The 22,404-nt window shown below is 43.5% G+C and overlaps 1 protein-coding gene across 2 annotated transcripts in view; it reads right to left on the bottom strand.

The window, feature by feature from the left end:
• Positions 1-22,404, bottom strand: part of RIPOR2 (RHO family interacting cell polarization regulator 2) — a 71,111-nt gene that overhangs the window by 14,711 nt on the left and 33,996 nt on the right. For both annotated transcript variants that reach the window (XM_009564222.2, XM_009564221.2), the window contains exons 2-13: positions 20,906-21,032; positions 19,304-19,459; positions 18,638-18,716; positions 18,395-18,418; positions 17,288-17,341; positions 14,332-14,481; positions 13,775-13,838; positions 9,136-9,179; positions 7,720-7,845; positions 6,176-6,324; positions 4,593-4,722; positions 1,988-2,677 (exon numbers count right to left, since the gene is read on the bottom strand). In XM_009564222.2, the coding sequence (XP_009562517.2) occupies positions 1,988-2,677; positions 4,593-4,722; positions 6,176-6,324; positions 7,720-7,845; positions 9,136-9,179; positions 13,775-13,838; positions 14,332-14,481; positions 17,288-17,341; positions 18,395-18,418; positions 18,638-18,716; positions 19,304-19,459; positions 20,906-21,032 (1,793 nt within the window). The remainder of the gene's footprint in view (positions 1-1,987; positions 2,678-4,592; positions 4,723-6,175; positions 6,325-7,719; positions 7,846-9,135; positions 9,180-13,774; positions 13,839-14,331; positions 14,482-17,287; positions 17,342-18,394; positions 18,419-18,637; positions 18,717-19,303; positions 19,460-20,905; positions 21,033-22,404) is intronic.

The raw sequence follows: 22,404 nt of genomic DNA on the forward strand, positions 1-22,404 counted from the left end.
AAGGCAATATTATAACTTGGAAATTAAGAGCTCGGGGCGGGGAAGATATCCCATCTCAGTGCTTGAAAGAAATGCGACAGAAGTCTTGCTGTTGCTGTAGGAACTATCGAAGGCCTTTGTCCCATGTGGTGATTTATCCAGATGTGCCCACAGAGTTGTTTCAAGGGCCACCTTGCAGGATCAAGTGCACCTCTGTCAGTTTGTGCAATGATTTCACCTTTCACGCTACATGATTATTTGATCAGAACCAGCCAGGACCCACTGGTGGTGTTCCACAAGCCCCATCTTCCAGGCTCATGCAGGAGCCAGGACTTTGTCTTGCTTGTAGAAAGGAATGCATTGGCCTTTGAGTTCAATCTTAGTACCAACTCCTCTGGAGCTGAGGAGGCTTGGAGTTTAATTTCCAACTTGTTTGCGCACAATAGTAATGCTATAATGGTCACATGTTAGCACTTGACACCTTAAGGTGTACAGTTATTAGCTGATCAAACACACCTCCCAACACCTCCGTGACACAGACGGGTGATGTATCCTGCTTCCTCTCCAGCACCAATGGCTTTAGCCTACCATTCCTTTCAGGGCCAGTATAGCTGCTTCTTCAGGCAGAAACACACAGCAACATGTGGGTTTCTCTTTCTGATATGGCCAAGAGAGATTCCTTCAGCCACAGCTGGATTCCAGCTCAATCTTTTTGCACGGGAAGCCCAGCACATCTGCTGGCAAGGCTGAGTGTTAGTCTGCAAGCTGATTAATAGAGAGTACGCAGACATAAAGCAGATCTGGAAAAGGCATCCTTTCCAATGTGCAGGAATCCTGTCTGCACACATCTGTCCTCTCTCTTTCTGCCCCATCCCATGTCTGTCCCTTTTAACCTCTGATAAAAGGAGTGTAAATAAACAGTCTCCATCGTCCCTGTGCTGTTTGGAAAGTTGTTCTCTTTGTACAAGCTGCAGAGCAGCCAAGAAGTTAAAAAATAATAGTAATGGCAGCTTTGCCTGCAGGAACTTCCTAGAGAAATAGTGCAAGAAACAGGGGCTGCAGGCTGTCAAAAAAGCACTTAATTTGGGAAAGTACCATGCAGCTGCAAACACCAATGGTTAATGCCTTTGGAACACCTTTCCAAAGGTGTTAACAAATTTTGTCTGTTCCCTCCTTCCTCCTCAGCCATGTTTTTAAATGATGAGACTTAAACGACTAGCAGACCAACTTGCATATGAATATGAAGCATTTGAAATTATTATTTCCCATATAATACTCTTCGCACAGTAACATGTCATGAGTCATCACTCATGGAAGAGACACAAGTCACAGTGGTTGGCAGTAAACATTAACAGCACACATGCAAACCCCTTTTCTTCTTTCTAATTTTCAGCACGTTATCCTGGTGTAATAACAGGATGTCTCTCATTTTAAAAATGGATGGGGGAAAAGGAAAAGGCTTGGAAAAAGACAGGGCAATGTGGAGACGGCAACCTTCAGTGAGACCTGTGCTTATAAACGTCTTTGGCAATTCAGAAAATTTAGCTCCTTTGGCTAGAAGACCTGATCCTCAGTTAGTGTAGTTTTGTACTGCTCCGGAGAGTTCAGGAGTAGCATGCTAAGCACACTCACTCAGGATGTGATCCACAGATTTTAAAGACAGAAGGTTGGATATAAAGTCATCTCTATTACGGTACAAGCAACAGGTTCCTAAGTGGTTTCTTGTATGATTTAAGGATATAATTTAATTACTCCTCTGCCACTGCACCTTTTTCTCTTTCCCCTAGGTTTCAGATACATTAAAAGATCTGTTGCTTGAGGATACAAGACTATGGTAAGCACTTTGCAGACAAGTTTAAAAATGCAACACTGTGAAAGGATGCTCCAAGCAGAAGCAAATCTAAGGAAATGATCTTCAAAATCCCTATTTTGATGTTTGTAGGGAAAGGGAGGAGTTACTACCTACTCAGATTTTCTTTAGGGTAGTATTTTCTGAAAATGTACTCACTTTTAGGATGTCATCTAGATGCATCACTTCTTGGTCCAGGTCCTGAAACTCTTTATACTGCTCTTTATGTGGCTCAAGAGCCAAAAGAAGCCCTTGCAAGGCTTCTTCAATGCTTCCATCAAGGTAAGACTTATATCCTTCTGACTCCCCACTAATCGATCCCTCACAGGGCAACCTCTCTGGGGTCACAGGTGTCTCTGCTGATGTAAGCCTTTTTACCAGCTGCTTTGTGATGTTGCCCTCATAGGTATCCAGCTCCACAGGCTTGAGCTCTGAACCTTCATCCGTGTCCTGCAGGAGAGACACTGGGACACTTGTCTCTATAAAGACACGATCACTCCCAGCATCAGAGGTATTTTGGCAAACTTCAGGAGCTGCCCTTGTGGTGGCTTTGTTCTCAACCACCGCTCCCTCTTCCTGGGATGGCAGGTCCTTCGGTTCAGCAACAGAGTCTCTGCGGGAGTCACTGCTGCTGCAGTCCAAGCTTGAGCTCTTGGAAGTCTGGAGAGCTTGGTGCTGGGTGGGGGTTGCAGTGATGTCAGGGCTAGAGCTGACGTGAGCAGAAGAGGACTCTGATGCATTGGCGGGGGGCACATGGTCTTCATAAGGCAGGTCGCCAAAAGTGAAAGAAAGAGGTCGCTTCTCAGTGGTTGCCGTTCCATTTTCAAAGACGTCATCTGGCAAATTAGACTGAAAAGATATTGGAGAGAGAGAGAAAATGGTTTTTTATGTAGCACTGGAAAGAGAAAAAAAAATAGAGTACGAGCCCAGGAAAGACAAATGCAAAGAAAAGATTAAAGAAGCATTCAAGATTTGAGAGATGGGGAAAATACTTCAAATCCACCTTCTGCTTTCATCTGGCATGGCCCCTGATTTCAGCAGGAAGAATACTGGAAAACTTGACTTCTAGGAAGCAAGACCTGGAACAGAGAGCTGAATTCTGCTTATCCTACCAGATTCCCTCAGACAGCATTTCTACTGCATTGCTCTAGTTCCTGCAGCATGTATCTTTTTGATGAAGTTCTACTTAAGCCACCTTGGCTGGATTTTTGTACCCATTACAATTTTCAGTCATATTTATTTTCTGACTTCTAAAATAGCAGTCCCTAAAATGTAATACCATTTGCTCCAAAAGTTTCTCTAGTGTCGTGGCATTTTAATGGTGATATTACTATGGTATTTCTTTTCTGTTGAAAGTATGTTCAGTGCATGGCATTCATCATTTAGGAAGCAAATCCAGTGTATACAGATGCAAAAATTATCACTGTGTATACATATGTTCATCTCTCTGACTGACCTATGGGGAAAAAATCACTATAGGAGTCACAACCTGCTTATCTGACCTACCAGCCTTGCTTTGTTATGTGACCAACTCATGGAAATGCACAGCACAGATGAAAGACAACTACCATTTTGCTGACCATTTGCTGGAAAGAACTGTAAGTATTCAGATGCTGGTAAGGTACAAAAGGTTAAAGGGTTCAAAACTTGCATCTTTTTCCCTAGCAATATTAGCAGCTATTTTCCATAAACATAATTATACTGAAAGGTTTACTTCTTCTTTCCCTTGACATAGGTATGCTTTTAGCATCTGGGAGTCATGTCACTAGGGAAATGTACAACATCAATTGGTGTAGCAGACCATTTTTAAGAATAACAGGTTGGCTCGTATTCACCCCCAGCTCTCCACCCACAGATAGTTGGGTTTTGATCATTATCCCTGTAGAAACCAAGAAACACTTTGAATTAATGTGAGCAGCATGGGCTGTCACTGCCAGGTTCTCTCCTCTAATTAGTCAGCAAAATGAGTGAGTTACAACAGAAAGTAACACATGAAGCATGCATGGGAATGGGGATGCCACACGGGGTCTGAAAAAATCCTCCACCAAACAAAAACCAGGACTCACATATAGCTCTAGCTCTGCTTTTGGGCTTAGCCTGAGCGATGGCAGGTCACTAAAAGAGCGACTGCGACGAAGCTTGTCAAAGAAAGTGTCCTGCAGAGCATCTAAGATAGTCAACTTTGGCCTGTCTTGCAGGGGATGCAGCCATTTCTTTAACAGTTAAAGCAAACGGGGTGTAAGGAAGGGCAAGTTAATGGAATGCTTTGTAGCAGAGTACTAAATTACCGGCATGGGATGCAGCACTTCTAAAATTCATATCCATACAGATGGCCTAATCAGCTTAATACACAGTCCTGATTAAGCATTCAGAATGCGATTCATGCAAATTGTAAGAGCACCCTGGGAATAGCTTCAGCACGGGGCAAATTTGACCATGGGATGCATTAAAAATACTAGTTCTATAATGACCGTTACTGTCACAAAATGAACACACATTTCATAAAAATTATGCAAGTATTACAGCAGTCAGGCAAGAAGGACAGGTATGCAATAACTGGCCACATAGTTCCAAAAACTCCAGGATCATAGTCACCTTTTAGGATTAGCAGCTAAGGATGCACTTGCTTTATAAGTGTTTGCAAGGGTAACCTGCTGGAACCAGGGGAAAAAAAGCTTAGACGTATAAAGCAATGAAGTGTTTGCCATGTTTGAACTGCTCTAGGGCTTCTCGTTACATAAACATGAAGTCAAACAGAGCTTACAAAGAATGAGTGATCCTTGAAGGTTGGCGTTTCTGGAGTGCCTTGGCTGTACATGGACATTCGCCTCTGGAGAGCAGATGCTTTGCTCACATTTCCTGTGGATGGGGTCAAGTCTTCAACATCAAAGGGGCTATGGACACACAAGCAGGAAAAGAAAGGTTGGGCTGAGTGAGAAGGAATTTCATATCCATGGAAAGTATTATTGAAGAGGTGGTTTATTAGCACTTCAAAACACAGAGCTAGCAAGTTTTAAACAGAAGTCTTTAAAAGAAAATGTTGTTAATTAGACAGCAGGCTCAGAAGTGTGGGTTTTGGTTCTGATAAAAGTATTCTACTCTAGGAAATCATTTATGTAGCATAGTTTGATGTTATACTGCTCACATGAAAAGTATTCTTGGATTTGAGCTGACAAGCATCACACATACTAATGAGAAAGGTGCTCTACTATTAATAGAGCTGTTGCATTACAAAGGAAAACAGTAGCTGTTACTGCTGACTTTATGTTTATTGCATTACAAGAAAGAGCATACATGACTATAAAAGCTAAAAGCATCAATGCATCAATGCTTTTTCAGAAATCACAGTTACCAGTTTTATTATGAGAATTAGGTTGGAACCCTAACACCATCAGCTTACCTATGATTACCAATGCAGATGGACAATGTTAAAGAGATTTCCCACCACCCTCAGGCCATGTATGAAGCCCAGAAAAGCCAACTTTTAAAGATGGGCCAACTTCTGAACTTGGCCAAGCTAGCATAAAACCAGGGCAACTCCATTGAAATTCAGACTGATATCAAACAAAAAATGACTATATAAGAATGCAGTTATGAATCTTTTCTTGTGCTTGGGAAAGAATTACTCCCTTTATACAATTCTATGGTCACTCATCACTATCTGTTTCACATCTCGTAACATCAGTACTCACCACTCCTATTTTAACAGCTGAAATAGCCAAAACTAAGAACCTATGTCCAACCCCATTTTCCACGTAGCAGTATTGTGGCTGACTGTGAACTATTTCTCATACCCCAAACTTGGGACACAATTCCTTCCCTATCTGCCTCAGTAGGGAGCAAAAAGGAGAGACGAGACCACATAGAACTTTTTGCTTTCCATGGATGCAGATCCAGGGGGCTATGCTGCCTGAGTGGAAAGACTTAGCTCTGTTGCTTCAGGCTTGCTGTGACGCGGTCTCGTGTCTCTCTGGAGATTTAATACTGTGTACTTTTTACTCCTTGTCTTATATGAATTCAAATTACCTATTTCTTAATGAAAGCCCAAACAGTTTACGTAGTCTGTGGATTTAACATATTCTTTTAGTGTTGCACAGTAGGCTACTGGCTACTCTTCAGGTATATCAGAGATATACCTACAGGAAAAGGGTTATGCCTACAGGAAAGCTGAGCAGGAGTTCTTTATCAGGGAGTGCAGGACAGGATGAAAGGGAACAGTTTTAAGCTGAACCAGGGCAGATTTAGATGAGATATTAGGGAGAAATTCTTCACAATGAGGGTGGTGAGGCAATGTAATTGTTACAACTACTTGACCAATCAACCAAGCAACCAAACAGCTCTACTTACTACCAGGTGATTTCAAGGTTCAGCTTTATTGTGCCAAGGTCATTAATGTCTACTGCAACCACCTGAGGCCGAGCTGCAAACAGATCTTTTGTCTCACAAGTAACACTTCCAACAAGGATGTGCGTAGCAAGTCCTTTAACTTCTGTGACCTGTAAGAGACAAGAACAGAATATGTAGGACTACACAAGGCATTGTAAGGATTAACTACAAGGCAATGTTTTTGATTTTCTGGCCTGGACCCTTTCCTAAAAGGCTTCTAAATATGTCTATGTTTGCAGCATCATCATAACTTAGGGCAAAATTCAGATATTTTTTTTAATAAAGGCATAGTTGCATGTGATCTTGCTTCTATGTTTTAAGTTTTTATGGGTGTCAGAAGAGAACCACACTGGCCGTGACAAAAGGGCTATGTGGCCTTGTATTTGGCCTTTTGCAGTGACCATAAGCAGAACTCAAGGGAAGAGTAGGAACAGGGAGAGCATATTGTATGTTCTCCTGTCTAATATTCTCTCAGCAACCGACAATGTTCATGTCAGGCAACCTTCTCTGTATACGGCCTACTTAGTAATTCCCAAGGGAGCCCTATTCTATGTACTCCTCTCACGTAACTCTAGGGCAATGACAGGATGAAGCAGTGATGAAGACTCTGGTTTAGGAGAAAAAGTCACTGCTGATTGCTGGGAGCTGCAAAAGTTGTTCTGTCCCTGGAGACAGGGCATGGAGTCAGAGGGACTACCTTTAAGAAATTTTGGGAACTGCTGTGCTCTAGGAAGCTGCCAAAGAGTTAGACTTGTTTTTCTACGTGTCCTCATCTTACTGTGAACAGAAACCTCACAGCACTGCTGTTGTACACAGTATGGTGAGAATGGACCTCAGGACACCATCCAGCTTATGCCCACTGGCACTGCATGTGTTAAAATGAGAGCATTATGCACTTCTCCAGATTAGCAGACGCTGCTCTCTTACCTGAGCAGCACAACCCAGGGAAGTGGTGGTGTCACTATCCCTGGAGGTGTTGAAAAAACGTGTCAACATGACACTTCAGGACATGGTTTAGTAGGCATGATGGTGTTGGGCTGACAGTTGGACTTGATCTTAGGAGATCTTTTCCAGCCTTAATGATTCTATGATTCTATTGAAAAAGTCTCTAGTAGAGGAATTTTTTGGTTTGGGTTTTTTTCATTGCTGTTGTTTTCCTGGATAGTGTTAGCAAACAGGTTTTTAGTCTTCCTTTGCATTGGTGTAAATAATCTGAGTTGCTGGAGAGCAATGTGAGGCAAAGGTTGTGTTACTATGGTTATAACACCCATCTGTGGAGAGTTAGGACAACCTCTCCCACAAAACTCTCAAACTGATTATAGTTTTGTAGGATCTAGACTGGACAATATAATAGCATTTCGTTCTAGTAGGTGTGTTGGAAGTACTAATGATGGCTCATTTCCAAAGAGTTTAATTATCTGCTGCTGCGTTTTTACTGATGATGCATGAGAATGTAGCTCCTTGACTCCTGCCTTGCTTGCAGGTAAAGGAGTTAGCAGGCGTACCTTAATGGAGATCAGTCCAACAATGAGAGGGAGGAAAACCATTTCTTCTCCATCCCAGCTTTGCTTGCCATTCACTTCTATTTTGCCTTTCAGTTTCCATCGCTGGCGACCATAACGCATGAAAATCTGAAAAACAATAATCCCCTTATTTTCTTGAGAAATCCGCTCACTTGATGCACAAACACAAGAAACAGAATTGGAGAATGGGTCTGTAGTAGGGTGGAAGAGTTAGTGGTGTAGGTACTGCCCTTTTACTTCCTATTGATCCAGAAGGAAGCTGCAGGAGTTTTAACTCTGTCTACAGGTACAGAGGAGGGTGGAGGTGGGAGATTTGGGAGAGCAGGATGAAACCCCCGGGTCCTTCCCTAACACCTACAGCGTCCTGCCCTTCCCAGGCAAGGGAGAGGGCAGGTGAGCTTTTGGCCATCCCGCATCAGAGGCCTCCCAAGCTGCAAGACTTTGGCTGCCTGGTGATGGAAGTGAATGAGACCCACCGTGTGGTAACACAATTTGAAGCAGTAAGAGCAGCAAGCCTATATGGGGCTGCAGGGCCAGCTGGGAAAGACCTGCACCAACTAGCTGGGCCCACAGAGGAACCACATGCTGCTTGTGGGCATGGAAGTGGCAGAAGAGATTTATCACAGGGAACAAGAGTGGGAACAAATGAATTGACAATCAAAACAGCTGGGAAGTACAAGTTGGGGGGAGAAATCCCTTATCAAGCCACTGCAAATTTCTTGCAGGGTTAACTCCGCTTTGGATAAAGCTGGAGGCTTTTATCTTAATCCATCTCCAATTAACCTGCTTTTCATATTCTCCAGCAGAACGCTGCAGCAACTGGAGATCCTGACACAGCCTCACAGCCCCTAATATCTGGGTCTCAAGAAATGGTTATTCTGTGTCTTTCTGCTACTCTGCTTTATGATGAAGTAAAGTCTAAACATTTGCAGGATCCTTGCAAAGACTTTTTCAATTTGCTCTGCGCGCATGGGATGGGCCATCTGTTTTTTTCCAGGGGAATTAGAAATGTTTGTCATGAACAAGACAGTGAGACGCATGCCCCCATTCCAGAAGACACTTAAAAGATAAAGGATTTTTGCTTGTGGGTTTATTTCTTTAATTAAATTTTTAAATAAATGAAAAAAAAAAGCTTGTAGTTCTTCAAATAGCCATCACCCATTGCTCTGAACATAATTTTCAAGTCTTCTGACAGATGCCCTGACATAAGGAGACATAAAGAGACATAAACCTTGCAAACTGCAAGGTTTTTCAGAGCATATACAGGAAAAATAATAGTTGTTCCTTGGGCTGCTCATGTAAAAAGGCTTTATTCGTTGTGATGTAAAAAGCAGCATAAATCTGCCTTCCTTTTGATTCTTTCATTATTAAACAAACCATAAACCATCTCAGACTTACCTCATACTGATCTCCTGGGCAGAGCCGAGCGAAGCCAGCCAGACCTGAAAAGGAAAGACACAGAGGGGCTGGGAGGGAACCTGGGCAGCTGAGCACGGTGGTGCCTGCCGTTGGGCTGCAGTGGGTTGCCTGGGGCCTCCCCTGTTGCCATGCTTGGAAAGGAGAGGGTGGCAGCTCCTCTGCTGGGAGGCATTCGTAATCCCCCTCTTCTGGCTGCCTCAGTGCCCTTGAAACCAAGACTACTCCCCGCCCCTTCCTCTTTTTCTTCCTCTTTCTTTTCTTTTTTTTTTATTAGTATACAATTAATAGAATCATAGAATGGTTTGGATTGGAAAGGATCTTAAAGATCATCCATTTCCAACTCTGCCATGGGCAGGGGCACCTTCCACTAGATCAGGTTGCTCAAAGCTCCATCCAACCTGGCCTTGAACACTTTCAGGCATGGCGCATCCACAGCTTCCCTGGGCAACCTGTGCCAGCACCTCACCTCCCTCACAGGAAAAAATATCTTCCTAATATCTTATCCAAATCTCTCCTTTTTCAGTTTAAAACCGTTACCCCTCATCCTATTATGCAACCCCTGACAAAGAGCTTTCCTGTAGGTCCCCTTTAAGTACTGGATGCATATAAAAGATTTGCACATTGCTGTGTTCTTTCCTACAACAGCTCCAGTTAGTCTACAATAATTACAGAAAAAGATTAAACAGCTTCCTGATGTTACCTGGGTTCAGAAACTCAGCTCAAAACTACTGCGACGCGTAGGCGATCTGCTGATTACCTCATAGTGCTTGCTGCTTAACACTAATCGGACCGAGCTATGCATTATAATAGAGATTGTATAAGAGAGTACCTCTTAATAGAAGCACAAGAGGACCTTCTTCTGTTTGGCGTTTCCATAACATCATTCCCATACTAGCTGAGTATTCAACAGTAATTACATCAAGAAATGTGACTGATGGGATTTATCCCATCTTTCCCTAGATGGGAAGAAGTGCAGCAAAGCACTGCTCGATTTTTTTTTTTTAGTTCTTTTTTAAAAAGCATGATGATGCTATTTCTATATTGGCACTGTGCATATGAAATGGAAAGTTTCCAGAGGCTTGTGATGATCCTGAAATCCCAGGGATATTACCATCCCTGTTCCAGCATTGTGACCCCCTGTTCTATTGGATGCAACTGGTTGTTTATCACTAACACAATCCTCTCTCTCCACAGAGGGCACCTCTCCTTTCTCACAGATCTCCTCAGCAAGTAGCTATTGCACTCATTTTGGTATAAAAATTTCCTTTTTTTTTTTTTCCTTCAGCCACTAATCCTTACTGTGGCCAAAGACATGCAGTGCCTCATGCTTGTCATAACAGCTGCCACAGCACCACCAGCCTGCAGGGAAGATTCGTCCATCCTGCAGAGTTCATACTCTTAACATAACCCAGCTTTGCCTGGGTAAGCCTAAAACTATGTCTGCAGTTCTGCAACACCTCTCAAAACCAGCTTTAGAACACCTATAAAGCCTGCGGCAGAGAAAGGAATGAAAACAAACTTTCCAGGGTCTTTGGGCTGCATTTATCTTAGAATGCCATGACTGAACATACATGAGTGTGTTAAAATCAAGGCAAATATGAACCCTAGTGTTGGCTTTATTTACCAGGTTGAATTAGCCCTGATAGCTGGACTGCAAGAGCAACTAGATTCCTGTATGCAGTCATGGCCTGTCCCTGGGATCTGCTGATCCCTCCCTTCCATTTCCTTGACCAGAAATGAGTTTTCTTCACTCATCTTACTGTTTAGCAGAACAAAGAGGCTCTTGCTCAGAGCTCATATTACCAATTCCTTTCTAATTTATTTACTGTTTATAAATAATTCAAGAATACTAGCACTCCACTGCTGCTTCTGTCTCTCCAGGCGCGCTTTTGTAAGTGAATTCGATCTCTGCTGGGACATGACTGGAAGTATCAGAGGATAATAAAAGACCTTTTCTTTGCTCAGTGGATGGGGTGTGAGGGAGAATGTGGCATAAAACGCCACATGGACACTGTCTGCAGTTGAGCTCTGTGAGCAGTGCCTTGCCCAACCAGGCACGGCTTTGGGCCAAGGAACATGGAAGGAAGTGGCAGGAGAACTGGAACTGAGCTCTTGCAGCAGTAGACACTGGTCAAGTCTCTTCAGCCAAGAGGAGGCTACGTGCTCACTTGATTACAGGGATAGGAACTTTCAGAAAAAAACCCAACTTTTTGGTAACTGAAAGGCTCTTGGGGACTAAATGTATGGCAGGAGCCAATGGCTCTATCGCACCATTTCAAATGTCACATCTGCGCTTGTAATGCAGGCCAGATGGGAGGTTGCTCCTGGGGTGTCAGCATAAGTAATTAGAGGATGGGATAATTACGTGGCTGTGGTAAGGTGGCAGGACACTAATGTCCTTCACTGCCAGGACCACCTGAAATTCATGCAGCATGTACATCTCTACTCATATGTAGGACGGTAGACACGTGGACTGTGGTTGCTGGTATTTGCCTCCATGTTGCAGAACCCCTGGTGCATCAGGTCAGTGCTCTGCTCTGCCTGAGCGAAGCAGCTCAACGTTTTACCTCCCGCTGTCCTGGCACTTCCAAGAGGTGTTGGGGCACTTCTGTATACAATTTAAGAAGATACACAGATTCCATACAGGGACTTCTAAACTTCCACACTGGGCTTCCCAGTTTAATTTCAACAGCTGCTTAATCCTGAGCAGGAATTTAAGCCTGCTGGCAAGTTTATCATCTTTATTTTGAAAAATTACTAGGATTTTTTTTAAGTGTTAGTCACAAGAACACAGTGTGGGTCCCCTGCTTCCTGACAACCCTGTGTGGGTTGGCTTGCTTTCAGTGTAAGTGACAGAGAGCACAAAATAAAAATAGTTTTCACTGGAATGGCTAAGAACAGATAAGCTTTAGGTAGAAGAATGCTTTAATTTTAAATTAGACCCTAAAGTTAGCTGGATATGCTTCAGTATAACATAAGGGGGAAGCTTGCCGCGTGATCTGTAGGCTTTTGTGCTAGACTTATTGTGAATTTTAGCAATAGCAATGGCTGGATTGTACAATTTAATTCCTATTCCTATGGAAAACTATCTAGATAGAAATCTTAGATGTCCTAATTAGAGAATACTAATGAAATAGCATTTCTCTCTGCTATCTTCTAATTTGGGCTTCTTTTTGTTATGAGAATTGTGTTCAGAAGTAGCTATTGTTCATGGTTTGTGCTTTGGTCCTGCACGTGAGCTCAGCACCTGGCTCCTTGAGAACCCTTGAGCTTTGCTGGAGGATTTGGGAGTACAAAAAAAAAAGGACCTTTTCAGCCTCACCATTTTTGATGCCATGATGACACCTTTTGCAACAGTCCTGTCGCAACTGTGCATTGCACTGCATTTACAGCAAATACGGAAATGCTCCTAGGGACCTTGATGCAATTCCCTTTCTATGCTACGTGACCTCGTGTTTCCTTCAGCATGTCTTTACTTCAGCTGTTCAGCTGCATTTCTTACACAGAAATATCAGTAACTGTCTCGGTCTCTGTGTGTCCATCTTGCAACTTCACATCTTTGCATCTTTGACTGCCCTTCCAATACCTAAGAGTGGGGCTTTCAAAACCTGAAGTTTGGTGCTGTGGGATGGAGCCAGGAGAACTGTAATAGTTTCTGCCGTTGTTTTCTCTAGTATGGAAGTTTGGAGTGACTATCTGAACTTGATCCAAGGCAGATCATATCTCATGCAGTGCAACCACTGGATACAACTAACTCACAGCTGTGACAGGGCAAGCAAAAGCAAAACCCTGTATGAGATTTGTGAACTCTAAAATTCCACTAGTGATACTATGGGATTTTTAAATGGGTGAGATTTCAAGTGAAGAATTAAGACTGCAGAAACGTTCAGATGCTGCTTTGTTTTCATGCCAGTGATTGAGGATCCCCAAAAGATATACCCACACAAGACATTCAGCCTTAAAGCTATAACAGCATTAACAATACCTGGTGATTCACCGAAGCTTCAGGTAAAACTGATTGTATTGTGTTGTACTCAAAGCTATCAAGTCCCCTGTCCTAAAGACAAGGCATAAAACTGAAAGGTGAATGTCATCACTGAGTTATCTAGGTGTTTAAATGGTAAACTACCCCTAGGTCTTTGCTTTTTCATGTTTGTTCAAACACAGTAATAGTCAGAATTAGCAAAAGTAAGGGATTTAGAAACAGCTGAAGTCAAATTAAGAAAGTATTTAGAACTTCGGCTCCACAAGTATTCACATAATTTTCCAGTCATCTTCTTAAAGGATTATGGAAATAGCGGCAAAAGGTACAGCAGCCTTCGAAATTGAATTGCTTTGTCTGTTGGGAGGAGAGTTTGTGGGAGGCAATTAGCCTTGAAAATAAGAAGCAGCATCTCAGAAAATCTCCCCGTAAGCTTTGATGTTCCTTGCCCTGTGATCCTTTCCACTGGGTAGGGGTGTAAGTTGGGGGTTTGAAGGCTCAGCAGTGGGTGTGGTGGGGGAAAATGACACCTATCATAAATACACGTCAAACTAGCTTGTCTCGATGCCCTCATTAACATGCACAGGGACCGCTACTGTTGAGGGAGAAAGAAGGGAAAGGTGAAAAAGCAATTACCTTTCATCTTGATGCAAAACTCTCCTAATAGGTTTTCCAGCTCCGCTTCTATGGTACACATGTTCTGTGTTGGAAAAGAGAACAGTAAGGTCAGACAAATTCTCTTCCTGCCTTTTTTTCTCCTTTTTTGTTCTTTTTTCTTTTTTTTAAGGTCTTCTTGGAAAGAAAGATTCTGTTACACAGTTAAGAGATATCTTGCAATAAAATCAATCTGCCAGAACAATCCTTACTGTTCAGCTAGGTCTAGTCCTAAGAACGGCAGCTGAGCTATGCCTGCTCACATCAGAGCTGAATGTAACCCCGTGCTCTTCTTCTGTTGCATTCTAATCCTCCTGCTGGCAGAGGGCAGTTGTGGCTTTTGAAGTGTAACCTGGTCACTGTCTGAGTCCTCTCCAGCCAGGACATGTGCCAGCAGCAGCAGCTCCATGCCAAAGTAGGTCTCAGCATGTTTTTAATCTCTCAAGAAATGGGACTACTTTAAGAAAAAAGATGGGGGGAGATGGGTACATGCCTTCAAACAGCACGAGAGTGAAAAGACTAAACTGATGAGGCTGTACCTCTGTGTATTCCTTGTAACTCCTGTTGATTTCAGTTAAACTCTCTCGAGCTGCTTTGCTGGCAGGAGACATTGCAAAGGCTTGCTTCATTTTGCTGGCACCATCACAGAGACGTCTTTGGATACAATAGGCTTCATAAAGCTCATCCACCTAGTGGGAACAATGACAGTGCATTGAAAAAAAACAACTGAGAAAACCCAACAAAACAAAACCAACAAATAATGATGTCATTTGCATTACAACAAAACTCAGCCAATGTGTTAGATCCAAGGGAAGAGGTGAGGAAATGAAGCTGTGACACTGCTATAGTCTATGAAAAAGAAACACAAGATAAAACCAACTTTCACCGTTAATTAAAAATTTAATTACAGCAACACCAGATGCTGCCAGCAATTCACATGCCTGCCCTGCATACCTTTAACCATTGCTACTCCCTTTTGCCCCCGTCTGGATTATGTACATTCATAATGGTAGGGCACGCATGCAGCAAGCTTATCAAGTACATTGGTATGGAAGAGCTCTTTCAAAGGAAACTTCATTGCTTTCACTGCCAAATGGGACTGGATGCGTTAAATGGCACATTCAACAGGTCCAGCAATGGCTTCTATATACCTAACACCATAGGCAGTAATGGAAGCAGAGAGTGGTTTTCGAACTCTCACTGCCCATCTTCCAGGAACTGGAAGTCAAAGTCAGAGTCACCACAAGTAAAAGACTTAGAAACAGCTGACGTCAAGTTAAGAAAGTAGTTTGAACTTCAGCCCCACAGGCATTCACACAATTTCCTAGTCATCTTCCTGAACTCCTTTGGCATGACTTAGGCACCCAACATTTCGTAAGCAGTCTGCGAGTTTTGCAAAACCTACTCACGCGCAGTTTCAAGTCTCACCTGGATCTAGCTTCAGAGGCAAATATGTCTCACACTTCGGTGAGACATAATTCCTGCATTCCTGCATCCATTTCCCCCCTAATTCCTGCATTAAAAGTATACATTTATGCCATCTGAGCTGTTCAGTGGGAGTTTACAGTAGTACAGCTTCATTTATATAAACAAGTCTGACAGATACAGGAGATGCAGGTTTTCTAACTTGACTTTATCAGAATGAGAAGGAAAGGAATAGAGGAAACTGTCTCCTCTATCTGCTTCCAATGTGCCTGCTAAGATAGGGCAGTATTTTTTGTACCCAAAATAACTTTTTTCTTTTGTTACCTCTGGTATCAAGTGATTGCCCTGTACCCCATGGTGCTTGTTGCTCAGTACTCGATTTTCACAGCAGAATTTTTTCTCTGTGAAAGCTTCCAGTGCTTTGGCTTCCTCAGTCTATGATTTTGTGTTGCTGCATTAGAGATGAGCCTGATGTGACAATCCAGGCATGTTTCAAATCCCATTTTCCAAGCCTGCTTAACATCTAATGAAATGCAGTCACTTATTTGTTTGGAGTGGGATTGTTCTTTTACAAGGCTAGCTTGGCTACCCAGTGGCTGAAGCCTCTTACTTGAGGGATCCTTGGCCAGAACAGGGACTACTTTGCAAACTGAAAGAGGTCAGCAAAGGGTAATAGAGGCACAGGTAGCATTTTGCCATTTCAAAGTTATAAAAAAAGCTTCTTGGAGTCATATCTACTGCTATTTCTCTTGCAAGTCAGCAAGCTAAAGACAGCTACTATCAATAGCTGTCACTTGGTATGTCCTTCTGCCATCTGGGTGGAGCGTTGGCCTAGTGTTGATGTCCTGCCTCTGCCCATGCAAGCACAGCTAGGGCATGCTCATCTGCACCCTAAATATGTGGGGTCTGCTGCTGCATATCCCATTTGCCTCACTTTGCTTCCTCTATAGGCTGATGACACGTAGACAGCAGAAAGCATCGCTGTGGCCCTGATTCAGTACAACTGAAAAATTGTTATTCATTAGAAACAAAGATGTTTCTTTATCTGCCCAAGCCCATACACTCTAACACAGCACAGCTCAGTTCCTTTTGTCTCTGTTGCTGTGGGTTACAGAATAAGAACTAATGTATTTGGCAAGCTTGAGTAATAGTGACCAGTGTTGCCTCTTGCGTTAGGTGCTTTTCTGTCCTATTATAATCCCAATAAACCACTAGCTCTGAGCAGGCTGGAGTGGGAAGGACTTGAATGGAAATGTTCTCAAAGCACTAATTTTGCCATTCAGGTTGCCAGCAAGAGAGAAGGTGGTTGTGGGAACATAATTTCAGTCTGTTGCTTGATGATTTATATTTCTTTTTTGGCTCCAAGAGTAAAAGAAGACCGAAATTAAAAGGTTTGGATGGGTTGTCACAATTGGAGCACTTCAAGCTGCGCAAACACTTTTCAAATGACTCTCAAAAGACATTTCATCTGTCAAAAATAATTCATTCTTTTGTCAGGCTCAAGAAAGCAACTAATCGCTAGCAGATAGGTTTGTAAGTAAGAGAATGCATACCATGGGTTCTGCCAAGCAGTAAAATGTATTAGTATAAATCACAAGTAACTCTACTGAATATTGTCACCAATGTAGTCATGTAGATGTGGTCCCCAAATCATGCAGCAGAAGTGTTAGCAGTGAAATCTAGGAATAAATCCAATCTAGCTGCTGTGTACAGTAGAAACAACTGCCAAATTAAATTACTTTCAGAAGCAATTCTCTCTCTACCTATTGTTTAACAACAAGCAGGCAGCAAGATAGAATTTTCCCAGCAAGCGCCTGATCCTATGTTCTCTCTGGACCTAAAAGTGGGTGGGAGTGTCTTGGGGCACAGCTGGCCTTCAAGGTCTACAAACCACGTGGAAACTCTTTCTTTGGCTTCAAGCACCAGCCCATCACAGTAAAAATACTGAATCTGGGAGAGGCTTTGTCAAAGCGGCCTCCACAGGGTGGAGAGGTAGCAGGAAGCCAAGGGTTTGTTTTCCTAATAACATAAGAGCAGATGCAGAAGAAAGATGATAGGACCGCTTGTTACCTTGCTGATGTGGAACTCCAGCCTTCTCATGTATCTTTCAACCGCTTTGATTTGCTGAAGGGAGAAGAGGCAGAGGGTGAGGCACGTTAAATAAATCAGTGAGACACTGCTGCGCCAGCTCGGGTAGCCCCATGAATCTGAGAAACTCCTCCTTAAAAATACACAGAGTTTTGTTGCCTGTGGATCTGGAATTAGCTGTCCCACCTTTCTGCCGCTAATCTGCTGCTGAAAATAGAGCTCACTGACTTCTGCACCTAATGTATTTTTGAACAAAAAAACCCCTTTCTCTTTGATGGAATTTCCTTAGGTTTTTTTAATTCTTAAGAAAGAGAAACAAATGAGGATCAGAGCTTTTTTAGTTCAAAATATAGTAGTTCAAGTACTTTGGAAACTTGTATTAAATTGATTGTTTTTTGCATTTCAAAATTTATCCTGTTCTTCAACAAACTGTTTTGGAAAGCAAAACCAAGTTTGGCATTTTCACTGAAAAAAAAAAAAAAAAGCCAGATTTGTTCAGAAAACAGTTTTGAAAGTTTTCCTTTTGTTTCACCAAACTTTCCCGCAGTGAAAAATATTTTCCATTTTTCAGATTTTCCTTCCCTAGAGCTGGCAGAGGCAGAGAAGATCCAGGGCTTGACCTGGCTCCCACAGCCATCCCTGGCATGCCCCTGCCAGCCTGCCACCCGCCTGGAGCTGGCACGGCGAAGCTGCACAAGGCAATCAATTTAGCACCAGGCAGCTGACTGAAAGAGGAGGTCTTGCTCCTCTGCCTTCTCCTCCCTTGACAGGAGTCTGCCTCCTTCCCTGGATCCATACTGGAGCCAGTTTAACTCAACAGATCCCAGGAAAGGGCTGATGGGATAAGTTTGATGCTGGGTTAGTGGACACAGCTGGCTGGTAGAGGTGCTTGGCAAGTATCAGAGCCCTTTGGAAGAGGAGGGGAGTTGGACTTCTTTCTTCGCAAATGCCAACTGTCAGGTAATTTCTCCCTCAACACTGTTGGCATGGCAAGTATATCCAGCTGAGAGAGGCTTCCCACGCCAGCTATGTATACCACACAGATACTAAGACTGCCTTGAAAAACTGATGTCAAAGGGAGTAACGTACCTTATCTAAGTCATAGAGGACTCCCTGCAACAGAAAACATGAAACTGTGATTAATTTTGCAACATAACAGCACTACAAGAAAGTACTGTTTGTCAGTCATCAGAAATCACAAACACCATCAGGACTGGAAGGGAAGAAGAGCATCTATGCATAGGACCCTATATCCCGCTCCCAACCCCTGCTTACTCCAGCACCTTGAGAGGGTTACTGTGCATTCACACAATGAAAAAGCATGACACGTACCAGGCGTGAGTTTCTTTTCATGTCTTTTAACTGATTAGTCAACTTATCCAGCTCTGTCTGGTGAACTTCCAGATACTCACTGCAAACACAAACCAGAGAGGGATGCATGAGCTCTGCAGTACATACTGAGCTGGCTGCTGACCATCCTGAAAGAAAATCTGTGCAACAAATGGCTTTCCTCATTGGATCTATTTTCAGACAAAGACTCATTTATATTGACCTGTCCTAAAAGCAGCTCTTTGCTGCCTTTTCAGGAATAAACAGGAGCCACTTATTTAGCTCTGTGTAAGAGCTAGGTATTATCCTTACACTAAACAACCAGTTTTGAGGAGTTAATCTGCAGCTTCATTTATGAGCTGGTGTCTTCCAATCGCTGCTCCTTTATCTGGCTGGTAAAAGCCCTGTTATCTTAATGGTGATACAAGCCTCTGATCGGAATCTAGGAAATTCAGAGTTAAAAAAAAAAAGGATGTTGAAATCCCAGCCTTTGAAAGCTTTCCTAGTAACGTGAGTGGAAATGAGATTCTGACCCATTTCCCATATATATATTTAAGATCCTAAGTGTTACTACCCAGGCTTCAAGAATTCCTGTTCCTATGATATGTTCCTCTAGGCTCTAAAACGTCACAGAAAGCTTCAGTCAACAAACAGAATAAAGCCTCTTACTCCAGGCCATTCTTCAGGGCTCGGTAGACCTCTTCCATCCTTTTAGGCTGGGGCTCTTTGGGTGTGCTGCTGTTCTTATGGCCCAAATTATGCATTTTCTTCACCTTTGCCTGCGGCCTCTTGAGTGCAGAGGAATTCTCAATAAAGGAGTTACACCTGCAAAATGAACATTAAAGAGGAGGAAACCCCTATAAATCATAATGATCTCAAAGGAGCATAGCTTGAAGAAATCTTCTGATATTATGCCTGCCAATAAAACCGAATCTGCTTCTGTGCCTACCAGTTAGACTGTGTATGTTTACAGGTTAAGAGGTCTGAGCAGCCTGGGACACATGCTGTCAGCTTTTAACATCCCAGTTTCCTTGCCAAGATACGAATACTGGTCTGGAAATGGTGGGCTGAGTCTGAGGCTCATCAAACATTTCTCTGTTTTATACCATGCCTGTCCTGCCTCACACTGCTCAGCCACAGCCATAAAAGGGCTGAGCTATATCCAGGTACTAAAACCAAAAAGGAGCTCAGATAATCTCAGACGTAAAGCCTAGGGCCTCCTAAGAAAAACGGGGGCTTGGTTAAGAGCGTGTCTCGAGGACAGCATCGCCATAGGTAGTTCTGTATGGCAAAGAGAGGAGAGCTGTGCTGCATATAGATGCCTCTCTAGTAACTGCTGAGGGAATCATAGAATCATTAGGTTGGAAAAGACCTATGAGAACATCAACTCCAACCGTAGCTGTCTACTACTATATCACGTACCCAAGCATGTCATCTACCGGTCTTTTAAACACCTCCAGGGATGGTGACTCAACCACCTCCCCGGGCAGCTGTTCCAGTGCTTGATAACACTTTCTGTGAAGAAGTTTTTCCTAACATCCAATCTAAAGTTATCTTGACACAGCTTGAGGCCATAAAAGGAAGGTGAGCACCTAACAACCATTGCTGACTTGAGCTGATGATGGGAAGCAACCCTTTACCTGACATTCCTCTTCGATGGCTAACTGGTGGTCTGGCACTCTGAGACTTTACACAAGTAAAGTAAAATTAATTGTAAAGTAGCCTCTGGGGGCATCAGGGACTGGCTGACTTGGTAAGTGCCCTACTCAAAGCCCTAAGTCCTATCTAAAGGGTGGTGTGAGGAAAGGCTCTGGAGCCAAGCCCTGCCCTATTTCCAGCAGGATGTGAAGGCAGTCCCACAAAGGAAACAGAGGTGTTTTGGATTCGTAGCAGCATGGCAACGAGAAAACTATCTTTTAGGTAGCAACAGTCTTAAACTGGGGGCGGTAGCAAGCATATGATGTTCCTGCACATTTCACATGTTGCAAAGATCCCTGCATAAGTTAGCAAATTAAAATGATTCTCTGAAATTTTCTCACAGCTCTGAAACACATGAAGAAGCTCTGCATAAATAGGGAAGAGGCAAAGAAGCACTTGGTAGCTAAGGCAGAGGGTAAGAGCTTAATGATACAAACAATACAGAGAGAGATTTCAGCCAAGAAGACTTTCTTCTGCACTGAGAGAGAAGGCAGTCCTGCCTCCCCTCTTTTTCACCTTGACCTTCTCCTAAGGCCTGATGTGTAAATTCCCCTTATAGAGCACAGTACTTGCCTGGAGCGTCTTTCCTGAAGCCCGCTGAAGCCAGCAAAGGACTGGCTTCTAATAATCCCATTAGGACCTCCTGGAGAGAATGAATGTGATCCTATTGACATGATTTCAGGGAGCCTGGAAGATATTTCTGAAAAACAATAGAGAGCAGGTCAGTGACAATGGGGGGTAACAGGCAATCAGTGAGGCTGGGACTGCTTGGTGCCCACCAGGCACGGTAAGGGGTAACCGGACCCTATCAGGGGTGGGAGCCAGGTCAGCAATCTGTTTGTGTTGCCAAATTGTCTCATCTCAGAAATAAAATGGTCCTATTTTCACTTCTGACTTAAGGCTCAGGGTCTACTGAAAATGTGTTGGAGACCCAAAGAGAGTCTGGATGTGGGACTAGAAACCACACGCTTCATTGTGCTAATCACAATGCCATCCCCAGGTTCTGCCGTGTCTGGCATGCTCCTCTCCCAGCCTTGCTGTCCCCATCTGCTACATCGAGGTGTCCCAGAGATTATATTGAGAGTGTGCAGAGCTCTTAGGGGCACTCACCATCACTGCAAAGTGTTATTACATATATTAAAAATAAAAAAGAGAGGGTTCATTCAGCATGAATCAAGTCCTGCAGCTCCCCTTTGATCCTTGCTCATTTTCCCCACGGCTGTTCCTGCCTGGCTGCTGAGAAGGAAGACACAGTGCATGTACGCGCAGCCATGTCATACTGTGATGAGAGGGATGCTCTGCACCACGACACGAGGTGAGCAAACAAGCTCCAGGCATCGTACACACTGCATTTCATGTGTTCAGCAGGGGTTCAGCACTCCAGGAGGAAGCACTTGCTCTCTGTGTGTTAATTTATACTGCCCAGCTTGGCGTATGCACCAAATTAAAGTGGTATCAATCTGCCCGTAAAGAAATAGCAAGCTAATGCTGTTGTTCACAACAGCCCCATCAGCTTACTGCTGCCACAAGGGGAGAGGAGGATGTCTCCCTCTTCCGTTCCTCCTTGCCCCACTGTTTTCCATGCCCCAATCCCAGCACTTGCTGCCCTCAGCAGACAATGATGCAGGTTTTTATACCGCCTTCGTTTTATGTTGCTTTGGTGAGATGAATGGCCTCACCTAAGCGGCCTCAGAAGCATAACAGCCAGCTGAAGCCAGGCAACACAGCAGGGAGCAGGAGGGGAACAGGGGATACTAGAGAAGAGGATACTGGTCCTCAGGTACTGCTGGGGACCAGCCCCGCTGTCCTGCAGGACCTGTCTTCTCATCACCTCCTTCTTTCCCAGGGTGCCAGCACAGCTACTAAGGCCATTGCACTGTGAAATGGATTAAGAAGCTAGGAGAGTTTAAAAATAATCTGGAAAAAAAAAGAAAAACTTTTTTTTAAATTTATTTTGAAAGCTGCACTTGGCCTGCCCCATGCCCTCAGTTCATTTCACTCCAACAGCTGAGCTGAGGGATGAGCTTGGTGCCAACGCAGGATGGGGTGGCAGGGGTTGGAGCTGCCTGCAG

This window comes from Cuculus canorus, chromosome 2 (assembly GCF_017976375.1).
Source record: "Cuculus canorus isolate bCucCan1 chromosome 2, bCucCan1.pri, whole genome shotgun sequence".
NCBI lineage: Eukaryota > Metazoa > Chordata > Aves > Cuculiformes > Cuculidae > Cuculus > Cuculus canorus.